The sequence below is a fragment of the Trachurus trachurus genome (genome assembly GCF_905171665.1).
Source record: "Trachurus trachurus genome assembly, chromosome: 4".
Lineage (NCBI taxonomy): Eukaryota > Metazoa > Chordata > Actinopteri > Carangiformes > Carangidae > Trachurus > Trachurus trachurus.
In genome coordinates this window covers 16,811,250-16,826,167 of record NC_139898.1, presented here as the reverse complement: position 1 = coordinate 16,826,167, position 14,918 = coordinate 16,811,250, and the positions used below count along the sequence as shown (strand labels likewise).

Sequence of the window (14,918 nt, the reverse complement as noted above, 5' to 3'; positions counted from 1 at the left end):
AGTTCTTGATCGCTCTCAATCTCTCCGTTTAGAGTCTTTTACATGCTACATTTACCATTTTCTTATCTTGTGTCCCTCAGCACCATTAAGTATGTTTGTTTCATGGTGAAATTCAGTCTTTGAGGGAGACAGTGTTTATGTTATGCATGTTTTTTTTTTTGCGTATTTGTGTATATATGTGTGCATCAGGTGTTTGGGAACATAAAGCTGAACGAGGAGACTCACATTAACCAGCACAACAACTTCAAGACCTTCTCTGGTGCTCTGATGCTGCTATTCAGGTAGGACACCTTGGCGCCTGCGGACTTTGTCAAGGTAGACACAAACTCGGATGACAAGATCCAACCCAAACTCAACATATGCCACATTTTGTATGCAGCTGCTTCAGTACTCTAGAGTAGTTAGTGTTTTTGTATTCAGTCAAGATCTAAACTACTCTTTATTTGTTACACTTAGCAACATATATTTTCAATGTTGGCTGACTGATGCTTCTTGGTTACATTAGTAATTTGCACCCTAAGTAGCCAAGGGGCTGTTCATTGTCAAGAGTTGATAGATGCTGCAGTCTACCACTTACCTCCATAGCATATAGCTTCACACACACTTCAAGAGTGCTGATGAAAAGCATAAAGGGTGAAGTAATGAAATGACTATGGCAGTGTTGTTATATCTCCATTTAAAGTGCAGGTTTGATCTCACATGGCACGACGATTTAAACATGGTTAAACATCATACTCCTTCAGTACTGCCTATCTTATAGACATATGAATGTACACCTGACAGATTCATGTGCTAGATGCATTACATTTACACTACATATTAGATAAATGTAGCCACATTACTACTGACATTAAAAGAAATGTAAAGGTCTCGACTAACAGCATACAGTAAATGTGTGCATCTAAAAATCTAATGAGTCAAGTCTTATTGTCAACTTCGTCTCCTCATGTTGTGCAATGTGTGTGTATTTGTCCAGGAGTGCCACAGGGGAGTCCTGGCAGGAGATCATGTTGTCGTGTCTGGGGAGACAACCGTGTGAGACCGATCCTTCCCTTTCATCCGACCCGGAGGGGGGCTGTGGCTCCGACTTTGCCTATTTCTACTTTGTGTCCTTCATCTTCTTCAGTTCCTTTCTGGTAAGACGAAGAAAATCAGAATGATCATTCTCCGTTGAAACAATGCTAACACGTCCACAAGTATACTAATCTTTTCACCGGGCATTTAAAAACATTAGATATCAAGGGTTCTCCTGCCTCTGCTGTTTTTCTTCTATCCAGATGCTGAACCTGTTTGTGGCTGTGATCATGGACAACTTTGAGTATCTGACCAGAGACTCGTCCATCCTGGGTCCTCATCACCTAGATGAGTTTGTCCGGATCTGGGGGGAGTATGATCGAGCTGCCTGGTCAGTATTTCTCAGTCTTCATGCCACTCCAGCACTTTTATCAAAAGCATTGCACTTTTTATTGACATCAAACTTTAGTGTCATGTTGCAATATGATAAATATACTATATAGTTTGAAATCAATTTGATTATCTAATATCTATGGGGAGATAGTACAATAATAAAAGGTGTGTGTATTAGCTGGCTATTTCAGTTCTTCTTCTATTGCTGCACACATTACTCACACACACACACACACACACACACACACACACACACACAACTTGACTAAACCAGTCAACTCAAACTTACTCATCAAATTATGGTTTTAATGTGGTGACTGATCTGAAGCCATTAAAGCAGATATCAGTGGAATGTTTTTGTTAATATAAGTCCTAAATAGTCCTATTTTCCGTCAGCAATCACTTACATGAAGTATTTCAGCCTAAACACGAGTCTCTCCGTCACTCTGCTCTGCTGTAACCCGAGGAGAAAATTTTCCTTGTGGGATACAAGTGTTATCCAATGAGGAGAGAGAACGGCATGAAGGGCTGTGTGTGCAGCCAAGGGATGCGCGTGAATGTGGTGACGTAGCACGAGGACCAATTGATGCCTGACAAGGGCGGGGGCTGCTAACTCATGGTGCGTTCAAAGAAACTCGTACTTTGTGTTTTTCCTTCCTGTGAAGTCATACCAGTTCGATCTGGTACGAGTTCACGGGTCGGAAGTTACGAGTGGCCGTTATAGGGAACTTTCACAGACAACAGGATGGTAAAAACACGAGCTACGGGTTACCTGGAACGCTACCAAGTCGTAGTTGTGACTTGAAGCTGTAACTTACGGTTTCAAAAGCCTGCCTTGAACGCAGCATTAGCCGAAACGGCCGTGAAGCTGATATCTGCTTTAAGTTCTGAAAAATAATTTAAACGACAAATTAAGTTTCAAATCAAATTATTAATGATTCAGAATTAACTCTTAAAACAGACCGCAGATAAAAACCAATCAGCCACAACATTAAAACCAGTCACCAGTTTCAGTCCCGATGGGTTCAGTGATGCACATGGCTCAGACACTACATTACGTAATGCTCACATCAATATTAAAGTAAGACAGTATCACTGTGAGTAGGGCTGCAGCTACTGTGTAATGTCAAGAATAAGATATGTATCTCTGTTAGGCACCAGCATATTACAGTGCTGACTCTGGTGAGTGCATCCAGGGGCAGCACATTATAAATCTGATATCAACAGATTACTCTCAGATCCATTGATTTAGTTTCAGTAGGAGTATTCATCAGCTTTGGAAAGCTCTGAAACACAAATGAATTTATCATCTCTCTGTCTCTTGATTCATGTTGATTTGTGGAACAAGCACACACTGAGTCGTGTACTGGCTGTGGCTCTTTTATTGGTTTTGTCTCTCTATCAACAACAAGTTGCACCACAAACAAATCAGCCCCTGATAACCATGTCCAATTATTTCACCAGTGTTCAGAAAAGTATTGTTTGCAGAACTAACAATGACAACTTTACTAACGATGTAATTTTGTGTGTTTCCACCGCAGGTTTAAAAAAAAAAAAAAAAAAGTTTGATTAAATGTTATTCAAAGTGATGCTTTAATATTTTTTCATGTTTAGACAAGTGGATTGACTTAACTTTGATCATTTCACCTTTAATGTGGACAACGAGGCTGTAATGACACCGCCACTACTGAAGACATTTATGTTCTTTCCAGTGGTAGGATCCACTATAAGGAGATGTACAAAGTTGTACGCACTATCTCACCACCCCTGGGCTTTGGGAAGAACTGCCCCCACAGGGTGGCATGCAAGGTTTGGTTCCCCCATGTCAACAACCCCCCTCCCCCACTCCCGCCCTCTTTGCCTCTTTCTTGTGGGGTCCCACCTAACGTAGCTCCTAGCCCCCCCCAACCCCCCCCCCCCCCCCCCCCCCCCCCTCCACCAGCTGTCACCACCCTGCTTGACCTTTTAGGGTGTCTGACTCAGGTCAAAGAATGATGACACTCCAGTCTCAGGGTACTAAGGCACCAGTTGTCCCTCATTTGCCCGCCCACCCCCCCAAAAAAATAAAATAAAATAAAATTGTCACTTTTCATTTCGTCAAAGCATTTCTTCTGAATGCTTAAAGCTTGTTTTTATGCAATTGTTGAGGACTTTGAGGGAATCTGGCCCCTTTCTACCTTTTGGATCTGGTTTAAAGATGTTTTTAGGACTTTCCTGCACACATACAATACAACACCACACAACGTAAGTATTTTTATATTAGTACCAGATCCAGTGAGGCTGTCATTCCTTTGCTCATCCTGTCCAAGATTTTCTTCTTTCCCAGATTTCTATGCCCTGTTGGCAGCATAGAAAGAAAACAACCAGTTTTATTTCTCCTACTTTACACTCTCCTCCTGTGTGCTGCCTTGGAATAATCCTCTCTCTTGTATCTCCTCCATTTTTGTTCCTCTCCTCTTACCTATCACCCACACCTGTACGTTTTTTTCTTTACTGACTCCATCCGTTGGGAACACACTCCAACTCCAACATCATCCCACTCCCTTCCCTCCCCTCCTATCCCTTCCTCTTTATTCCTCTTTCTCATCCCCCATCATCATGGCTACCTGGCGCCCCCAGTGGTCGTATCCATTATACCGACATGTATGAGATGTTGACCAACATGTCACCACCCCTAGGCCTGGGCAAGAAATGCCCCTCCAAGGTGGCATATAAGGTAGATTAAACATTGGAGAATAACAGGCACTGCCTCATTTGTTAATCAACAAGAATAAGCTTATTTTGTGTGTCATACGTTGATTATATGATGCAGTATTGCTTGTTGAAACAGCTTTGAGTTCCAGTATTTTTCATTGGCAGATATATACGTACAGCACTACATAGTACAATACATTTGCCTGTTTTGCTTTGCACTGTGGCAGAGAAAGAGTCATTCTGAAGCAGTGAGAAGTCGTTAATGAGAAAGTTGTTAAACATCTACATGCTAAATCTTGTAAAGTCTGCTGTCAAATGTTCTCACGCCATCCATACTTCTCTGTTTCTTACATATTCCTGTCTGCATGTGCCTCCTGCCAGAGCCCAGTGTTTCGTCTGTGTCGTGTGTAATGTATGTGGAAGTGTTTGTGTTGTTTGACTGTGTGTGTTGCTGAGTCTGTGAGCCTGCAAGCATGCCTCATCGCAGATGAACACTACGCAGTAAGAGAATATGTGAGAATTTGTGACTTTATCCACTTTAGTAAAGCTAGATGAGAACCAGAGTCTGTGCAGGCCTCTATTTACAGGAGGACAGGAGAGGACATGCAAAACTTCCTTCGATATAACTATCTTCTGTCAAAGAACAAAATACAGGAAATATTTACATGCCTGGCTTTCTGTTCTCCTGTATGTCTTGGTGTAATTTAATTTAATTTAATTTAAGGTGAAACCAGTTTCAATTTACACACTGTATAAACTGTATAAGACAGTGGTTTAAATGACTCTTATTAAATTTGTGCTGATGCCCAAAGAGGCGATGCTGACGATTTTTTAAAATGCTAGTTGAAGTTCTCATTTTCTTCTGAAGCAAAATTGATTTAAATGTTGTTTATAACTTAATTAAACAGCGACCTTCCTGTGTCTGACATTGATCAATTGTAAAACCTGTAAAAAATATATAATTTGTAAAAGATTAGACGGTCGTCTGTACTTAAAAAGTACTTTCTTTCTCTGCCACCATCAGAGACTCGTCTTGATGAACATGCCTGTGGACGATGACATGTCTGTCCACTTCACGTCCACCCTCATGGCCCTTATCCGCACTGCTCTGGAGGTCAAGATAGCCAGAGGTTAGAAAACTTTAACACACATTTACCCTAATGTGAAATTAAATTTTTTTAATTTTCTCATAAAATGTGTGTGTGTGTATGTGTGTATGTTTCTAGGGGAAGAGGATAGAAATCAAATGGACCTGGATCTGCAGAAGGAGATCAGTGTCATCTGGCCTCATCTCTCTCAGAAGACACTAGACCTGTTGGTTCCTATCCACAAAGGTGACTTCCACATTATACCTGCATCCTAACAGCACAATAATTCATATATCAGTACATTTTACATATATTGTAAAATGTACAACTCTGATATTATTGTAGAAAAACTGAATTGCACTCGTTAATGCATTTGAAGCGTCATGTCTGTGGTTTGATTATTTCCTCTTTCTCGCTCTCAGCCAGTGACATGACCATAGGGAAGATCTATGCTGCCATGATGATCATGGACTACTACAAGCAGAGCAAAGCTAAAAAGCTCAGACAGCAACTAGAGGAACAGGTACCATGTGTTCTTATTAATGCTTAGTCAGTATCCACTGATTTAGATTTCCTTCATGGTGAGTATTTAACCCAAGACTTTAGTATGCAGTGCTACCACCAAATACAGAGAGTTCTTATTAACAAATTAAAACATCTTTTCATCTTTTACATTCATTATTTCAATTATATTCTATTAGTGATGTTTGGCATTATTCGTTGATTGGTTTAAATTATTGTTCTCTCCTGTGTCTTTCTGTCCCCATAGAAACATGCTCCGATGTTCCAGCGTATGGATGCTTCCTCACTGCCTCAAGAAATCCTATGCAATGCCAAATCTCTGTCATTCCTCAGACACAGTGCAGGATCTGCTCTGTAAATACTCACATTTTACCCTCTTCTCTTTGATTATGGTGATAGAAAAAAAAAATTGTTGTTTTGTTGTTGGAATCACTTTCACTTGCCTTGTGGTCCCTTGGTCAGCAATAATGTTGTCAATGTTCATGTATGTTGGTGTAAACTGCAGCCTCACACTTTGTGTGTCCTTTCAGCACCAGAGGAGGTTTTGTTGCGCTCAGCCCCATCTCTCCCCAAGACATGTTCCTGCAGCCACTATCTTACTCCAGAGAGGAGAAGGAGGAGGAGATTGACGACGACTACCGTTCTCCCTACCACCCCTACCACAACCCACATCATCACCATTTACACACACTGGTAAAAACCTCTTTAGAAATGTTGCCACTAAGGTAATGTGATCCAACAAATTGAATTGCTTTTTTATTTTATGTTTATTCGTAATAGTACTTTTTTTACTTTTTTTGCCATTGACTTCTATTGTGGTATTCCCAGTTTGATTCCTGAGTGTTGGAAGGAAATGTGAAAAGAGCCCACTCAGCCCTCCTCTCTCTGCTATTTGTTTAGGTGCAAGATGTAGTGGAGTATAACCAAGTGATGCAGCAGGCCAGGCAGGACCCAACAGTTATTAAATCACCTCAGCGGACAGCATCTATCAGAGCGTCCTCCATGCCCAGACTGGCTGTTGATGCACAGGTGATAACCTTTATTCAAACCTTTATTCAAACCTATATTCAGCACTCAACAGGTCTGCTTTTAAACATGTAAAGCACTTTATAAATAAAGATTGATTGATTGATTGATTGATTGATTGATTGATTGATTGATTGATTGATTGATTGATTGATTGATTGATTGATTGATTGATTGATTGATTGATTGATTGATTGATAAAAACTGACTTAAAATCAATAAGCAATGAAAATTCACTTGAGCTACATTAGATGTACTCATGTTTGCTGACTGGTTTCTTAAGTGATTCCTCTTCTGGTTATTTGTATGTATGTAGCCTGGGATGTCAGCTGAAGCTAAGCTGATGAAGCGTTCCTTCTCCACCATCGGAGATCAGTGTGTGAACGGCCTCTGGCAGGAACAACACTCTCTGGAGAGAGTCAGTCCTGACGGCACGTACAGACCCCGACAGAGGAGCTACCGAGGTCGCAACACGTATCATAACACCTGCTATAATCTGATTTGTATTCATAGAAATATTTGATCTGTAACAGTTGAGTTTGGTCTTTTAGGGTTAACCCTTCAAAGTCTGGACACATTATTGAATTTATTTTCCCAACACATGTATCTTTTGCAAAGGTTAACACTAAATTCAACTATTTTAGCTGCAGCAACTGTGAAACATCATCACTACACACAGAATTTGGAACTGATGCATATGAAACTGAAAACCAAATTACACAGTATTATGAACTGTCATTAGATGTCTAATGGCTCTAGCCATCTTGATTGGGTGTGGACAGCTGGATATTGACTCATTCAGGATATGAAGCATTAATGGGTTCATGATGTCAAGTGTTCTTTCCAACTTAAAGCTGAGAGTATAATTCAATTACATCTTTGACCCTGTTATTTATATGGTGAAAAAAAATACATGTTGAACCTTAAACTGTATTGGATGTGGTGGGATTTTATATTTTCTAACAATAATATGCAAAACTGAGGAGGTTTTACTCTTTAAAATGTCTTTGGTACACAACTTCCAGGCCCAAGAATCAACCACAGAGAATCGAGTAGTCACGAGAGGGGGCGATCTAAGGAAAGGCGCCACCTTCTGTCTCCTGACGTGTCTCGCTGCAACTCTGAGGAGCGAAGTCGAGACCCTTCGTGCGAGAGGAGAAGGTCCCGTTCACCTAGTGAAGGACGCACACAAACCTTGCAGAGACAGGTGCGAGACATTTCACTTTGTTGCCATCAAATCACACGTTTGGGACCTACGATGTGGCGAAAATAACAGAGTTGTGTTATTTGCAGGTGAACGCATCAGGCAGCCCTGCTCACTCGGCCTCAGAGTCCGGTACTCCTCGTAATCGACGCCAGCTGCCCCAGACACCGTCTCGCCCGCGGCCTTACATCTCCTACTCGCCTCTGGTTTGCCGAGCCCACACCTCTCCCACACCAGCAACCTCCTCTGAGGGTCCGACCCAGCCTCAGGACGGCCTCGGTGGCTCCACGGAGCCATCGTGGAGGGCCGACAAGGAGGGCGAGCCCCTGACTGCAGGCCAGGGGTCCGGAGGTCAGGCTGCAGGACCGAGCCATCCATCTCCTCACCGCTACATCTCAGAGCCCTACCTCCCGTTCCACGAGGACCTTGCCGGTGGCGAGGCAGGTGGGGGACAGGAGACCCTTACCTTTGAGACTGCCGTGGCAACCAGCCTGGGACGGGCCAACGCTATAAGCTCTGCCCCTCAGCTCAGACACTCCTGGCAGGTTCCTAATGGGCATTTTCGGAAGCACTTGGGCCAGGCGAGTCCAGCCGGAGCCAGCGAAGTGCTTAGTGACACAGACGAGGACGACCGCTGCTAAAACACCAGGGAGGGAGAGGATGCGCAGACGGACTGGGCACCTCAGAGCAGCTCTACATAGCATCACATGGCTGTAGCTCCGTGGCTCTGAGACCTTGTATTCTCAGCACCAGTAGCATAACAAGTGGGACTGAACGCCCCCTGCTATTTTATCTGGATACTTGGGTGTCTGTCTACAATGTGTCCTTGCTTGTGTATCTGTTGTAGCTGGAGGGGGGCTACGTCTGTGAACATGGGTGTGTGTTTACGTGTGTGTGTGCTCTCGATAGAGAAAATTTGCCAAATCACAACAATAGCAGAGACTGACGGTACCATGAGTAGCTCACTGCAGGCGGCGCGTCTCGCGGAGCCTTCCCACACAAGTTAGTGTTTTGATTGTTATTTGAACAAAACATGGTGAGAAGTCGATCTAAGGTGTCCAGCTCTCTTGTTGACTCCAAGAAACTGATGAAGTGAACTGAAGTGCATCTTGTGTAGGTGAACATAGAGGTAGCATGTAAAAAAAAAGAAAAAAGTAATACAATGAATGTATTTTAGCTTTTGGTTCTTACGTTCAGGTCATTTGAGAAGGTTGCTGTTAAGTCTTTACTGTGCATAGTTGTAAGAGTAGCAATGAATCAAGGGTTGAGTCAGTCCGATTATGCCATGTTTATCACTGGCAACCAGCCATTCCCAACAGTTCATGTTTACAAAAACAATATCCACATGGTTCATGGGCATTATATAGTCACTAATCAATAAGTAGAGTCAATATAGGAAGTGAAGAAGTTATTTATCGGCCCTAATGTGAAAACAGTAAGCGGTACTTTCATCACAGCACAGTTAACGTCGGCTCGGTAGCGTGAAAAAGATGTTGAAGATTTTGATCAGATGACAGAAAAAGAGATGTTTTGTCTCAGGATACTGGATCGTCCGTTTTGTAATATATCATCTTCTGAAACCTTAAGACACTCTTCAGATCTTTGACCTAAAATGAACAATTGTAAAAAAAAAAAAAAAGAAGAAGAAGAAGAAAAAAAGAGGGGCTAGATGAGTCTCTTAAACTTACACATCAGTCAGCATGATATGAATTACAAGACTGTCATAAGGACCAAACCAGTGGATATTTCCACATCAGCCCTGTGGTCCACATCTGCTCTGTTCGAGGACTATAATGGCTTTGGCCTGAGGTATAACTATCTGTAGGACAGACAGCCAAACGGGTGTTCATGCTCCACATTTCTTGTGCGGGATAACCACTGTCGGTCTGTCCGAGAGGTGACCAAAGCCATTTTCTTCCTGTACATAGAGCCGAGGATTTGTCTTCTTCAGGATGTGTTGCCTTCTTTCGTTCGATTGTGAAAATGATGAGAGGCTAAATGTATTTTATACATGTGATGCAAATGATTTTAACCACTTTGGATGCTTTTACAAAAGAGGAATCACAGGCACAGAACAGTTTGTGTCTTTGTTAACTGCCACATTGTTTCCATTGAAGTCCATAGTTTGGTCAGTAGAAACGAGCATTACCGTATTTTCTGTGCTCCGGAGTTGTAGTAAATTTCCACATGCATGATTCATGGTGATAATGATAATGGGAGATGTGTGAGAGATGTCTCATAGAGCTGCCTGATTGTTCTTTTTTTAGTTCATCCATTAGGTTTAATGAGATTTATTTCACCAAAAAAAAAAAGGTAATTATGAAACCCCAGGCAGAGGAATGTTTATGCTTTCTCATTCCCAGCATTCACTGTCATTTATTGTTGCCCCTGAATAAGATGTATATTTATATCATGTGGTGTTGTGTTGTTACAATATGTTGAGTTTGACATGTTTTCTGAAATGTGAACACAATAGACATCTGGGGATCCACATGTCAGAAGAGATCGCATCAACCTGCTACAGCCCTGAACAGACGGTTCTGGACTGAAACAGATTCATTTCAGCAGATAAACCTCCTCAGAAGTGTACCGACTACAAGGCTCGATTCGTACAGTACACAGGTTAGGTGAAAGGCTTCAGCCTGTAGTTCATAGGACCGTGCTTAACATGTACAGTGCAGCCTAGGACTTGAACTCGATGACCGTCTGTACAGAACAGCCTAATCTGTGCCTGGGGACACTCAACACAAAGAGTTCCCTAACAAGCTTGGATTACCTAGATAGAGAAGCTTTCTGGTAAATATGTAGTATAAACTGTACAAAATAAATCCATGTTTAATTTATTGCACTGTTTATATTTCATTTCAATCATGATGCCTGTCTATGACTTTAACAAAAGAAGTGTTTACATATCTGTTCAAAGGACCATTAAAGAGAGATCACTTGTCCCCTTTGTGCTGGATGATGTTACTGCTGACGGATACTAGCTAGCTGCACGTAGCATGGATTTCTTGTTCTGACAAATCCATAGGCTACATGTATGGTGACCTCAAAGACTTTGTCACCTTTAGATGTTGATGCAAGTGTTTCCCCAAATTAGTTTAGATCAGAGTAACACAGGGAGGGAAGGCAGCTTTCAGGCCTAGAAGTCCAGAACCAGTGGCCTTTTATTGCAGCATCCTTACTTTCCTAGCACTTAAATACTCCACTGTCTCGACTTAAATAAAGGTTAAAATGGCCTTTTAAATACATTACAACATGAAAAGAAAAATATAATAAACAAGACGTTTGCTGACAGCTTGGCAAATGATAGGACAAATGTTTTTTACCTGGAAAAAATATTAATAGAACCTAATTACCATAATTCTGACTGTAAATGAAACTGCCTTTTTCTCCCTACATAGGCCTATGCCTTTTTATAATATTGTGAACCTACTGACGCCTTTGGGAATGTGTGTTTTTCTTGTCATTGTGTCTGCTTACACATATTCCCAAAATAGCCAAGTGCGAAAGAGTCATTGGACTGGAAGCAGCGCGGAGACGTGGGTGAGATATCTAGTTTGTTGTTGAGAGATCAGAACGTAAGCTGAGTGTGTTTGTGTGAAGATGAGGATGCCAGTAAGGAACCACCATCTGGTCCATGTGCCACAACAGCTGAGATGTTTCTTCCAGGCTGCATCAGTTTTTTCCCAAGGACATGCTCTGGTTTCAAGCTTGTTTGTGTTTGGTGAGACCACCACAGCAGTGTGAACCAACATCTTAACGCAAAGGATTATGGGAGGACCAGAGGAAACACAAACCCTCTGCAGGTGTAAAAGGTAAGCCGTCGAGTTTGAGCCGTGGAAGTTGCAGAGATGATTTTGGCCTACCCTAAGCAGAATATTTGGGCTGACTGGCTAAACTACAACAGCAGAATCTGTTAGCCTGCCTTTCACTACCTTCATTTATCCAGGTAAATTAGAAATGTGTGGGTTATCCAGGGGTGGGATCAGGACGTTGAACTTTGACCTTTTATGCTATCACCTCGCTTCACAGCTGTTCAATTAATGATAAATTACGTTTGTCTACTTTTTTCAGAATTAAAAAAAAAACGAATTAAATGATGTCTGGCCATCAGAAGAGGATGAAGTCTGGAAACTTTAGCACGTAACTTGAGGTAAATGACCGCAGTGAAGTTAGCTGGATATTCGACAGACATTGGCAAGTGTCCACTTCATGTGCAGTAAACACAAGGCGAAGACGGTACCGACTTCCTGTTTTCAGAATAAAAATGTGAGGTACCGTGTGCTATTGAGAGGCTATGAGCTAAAATGCTAATATTAACATATAAAAATGTATTTAAAAAATATTTAGATTTAAAATGAAAAAACAAGAAGTGTATCTCATGCAGCTGTACTGGTTTTGAGTCAATTGATCACTGGAAGCTATTGAGCTAAAATGCTAATAGCCTATTTACAGATAAAAATTAATAAAAAATTATGAACATGCAGCCAGGCGTACCTATGTTCCCCGGGTTCTATGGTCCCCTTTTTGAAAAAGGGTCCCCGTTTTTCCCAAAAAGGGTCCTATGTTCCCCGGTCGCAATACATAGGCTACCGGGGAACATAGCCTAAGTTTTTTCTGAAAAAAGGTCCTATGTTCCCCGGTAACAGTGGGGAACATAGGACCTATTTTCAAAAAAAGAGTCCTGTTCCCCGCTGTTGCCGGTCGATGGACTCTCTACATATCCGGACCTATGATCCGGACTAGCCTCTACCTGGTCTTTTTTACTAAACTTAAAGCAGAAGTAAGCGATATTTTTGTGTAAATAGTTGTTCCGACGGCAATCACTTACATAGAGTGTTTGGTCTGAAACAGGGTCTGTCAGTCACTCTGCTCTGCTGTAAGCCTAGAGCACTGGAAAAGAGAGTAACGACCATAGACTGTAAAAAGAAGGTAACGACCTTACAGTCTATGGTAACGACACGCATTGGTCCAATGGAAGCGCCTCCTGATGGCGGAATATGGGTATTGCAAAAGCGCCCAAGAACTGACATCTCTGCATTGTTGGTGAATGAGCAAGTGTGGTCTTTTCAATAATTTAAGGACATTTATAGATCACCCACGTTAAAGGAGCATTATCGCAAATACAGCAGTAATAGCATAAAATAAGATGAAATATGCAAAAGATGGGTCGGGGGGAGCCATAACTAAATTTACAAAAAAAATCGCCAACAGTATAGTGTCCGTGGGGCAAATGCAGCATTTGTCTTTGTTATGATCCAAGCCGGCCCGGCGCTTGCTGCGTTAAAATGCACTCGGAACTCGCAAATCCGACCTCCGAACCGGAAAAATGCAACAGTAAATAGTAATGTAGCAGTGTTAGGCTGCTTACAGTCACTGAATCGCTGGTAGAACACTTTGTCTCCACGTCCCTGTGTCTTTCTTCAGCTGTTCTCTCAGCGTTACTAAGGAGGAGGACGTTTCAGTTGTTGTTGTCGTTATTGTGGTTGTGCGCGACGTAGAGCTGCCGCTTCCACTAGCGAGTTTTCTTTTTCCCGCGATTGCACGTTCATTCAGCCTGGTGAGGGAGGAGGAGGGGGGAGGGGGAGGACTAAAAGAGGCTCCTCTCTCTCTCTGACAGCTGCCCACTTGTTTATATCTGATAAACTCCGCCTGGCTCCATCTAGTGGCCGAATTAAGGATTTGGATTTGCGATAATACTCCTTTAATAGCATCATTGAGGACCCTTTACAGATAAACATTAACACATAGGCGAGTAAAAAAAAACAAAAAACAAAAACAGTTGTCTACATAATGTTTCAATCTACATTTTGTAATAAACAAATTATAAGTATAATCTGATATGACCAAGACACCTAAAAACAAAAACACGGCCGTTTTCATCAATTTACAAGCAAGTAGTGGGCAACACACATACTGAATGAGTTTTCTGGGCGCTTTTGCAATACCCATATCCTGCCATTCGGGGCGCAAAACCCTTACCACGGGAGTCAATGGTGGTGTCGTTACTCTCTTTTCCAGTGCTCTATGTAAACCGAGGAGAAAACTTTTCTTGTATCCTACAAGTTTTATCCAATGAGGAGAGAGAACGGCATGCAGGGCTGTATGTGCAGCCCAGGGATGCGCGTGAATATGGTGACGTAGGGACGAGGACCAATCCATGACGAGGGCGGGGACTGCTAACTCCATCGGCTGACAAGACGTTATGGTGCGTTCAAGGCAACCCGTAACTCGTGTTTTTCCGACCTGTTAAGTCCTACCAGTTCGATCTGTACGAGTTCACGGGTCGGAAGTTACGAGTGGCCGTTATAGTGACTTTCACAGGTAAAACAGGTGCAACAGGTTGGAAAAACACGAGTTACGGGTTGCCTGGAACGCTACAAAGTCGTAAGTTGTGACTTGAAGCTGTAACTTACGGTTTCAAAAGCCTGCCTGGAACGCAGCATTAGCCCAAACGACCGGATCGCTTACTTCTGCTTTAACCAACTCCTTTCTTCATTGCCTAAACCCAACCAATGGGGAAATTCCACTTCTCACTCAAAGTCACAACTCCACTTCCAGGGATTGGGGAAAAGCGGGGAACATAGGACCCTTTTTCTAAAATAAGGTTCTGTGTTCCCTGGTCTGGACACAGAGGGGAACATAGGACCCTTTTGGGGAAAAGCGGGGAACATAGGACCCTTTTTTAGAAAAAGGGTTATGTTCCCCGGTCCCATACAAAGTGGGGAACATAGGACCCGGGGAACATAGGGATGACCCCCATGCGGCCAGTGGAGTAGGCCTATAGCCTACTTTGATCCCACACTGATTTTGAGTCAATTGATCACATGGCAGATTTAAAATGTAAAAACAAGAAGTAGCCTATATGCAGCCAGTGGAGAAACATTATCCAACACTGTCCAAAATCTGTCCATAATTTGTATTTGTGTATGTAAAAAGGCTATTTCCTTTTTAAAGGGTGTGTAGGTTGAAAG

At 42.3% G+C, this 14,918-nt stretch overlaps 1 protein-coding gene across 1 annotated transcript in view; it reads left to right on the top strand.

Moving 5' to 3' along the window:
- cacna1ea (calcium channel, voltage-dependent, R type, alpha 1E subunit a) overlaps positions 1-8,582 on the top strand; it is a gene marked incomplete at both ends in the record, with an annotated part of 77,219 nt that extends 68,637 nt beyond the window's left edge. Inside the window, 13 exon segments of the mRNA XM_083970279.1 lie at positions 190-281; positions 977-1,136; positions 1,278-1,405; positions 3,120-3,216; positions 5,126-5,231; positions 5,328-5,435; positions 5,612-5,712; positions 5,959-6,065; positions 6,242-6,404; positions 6,612-6,740; positions 7,054-7,201; positions 7,763-7,944; positions 8,031-8,582. Coding sequence (XP_083826405.1) covers positions 190-281; positions 977-1,136; positions 1,278-1,405; positions 3,120-3,216; positions 5,126-5,231; positions 5,328-5,435; positions 5,612-5,712; positions 5,959-6,065; positions 6,242-6,404; positions 6,612-6,740; positions 7,054-7,201; positions 7,763-7,944; positions 8,031-8,582 — 2,073 coding nt within the window.
- Positions 8,583-14,918: the final 6,336 nt, after the last annotated feature.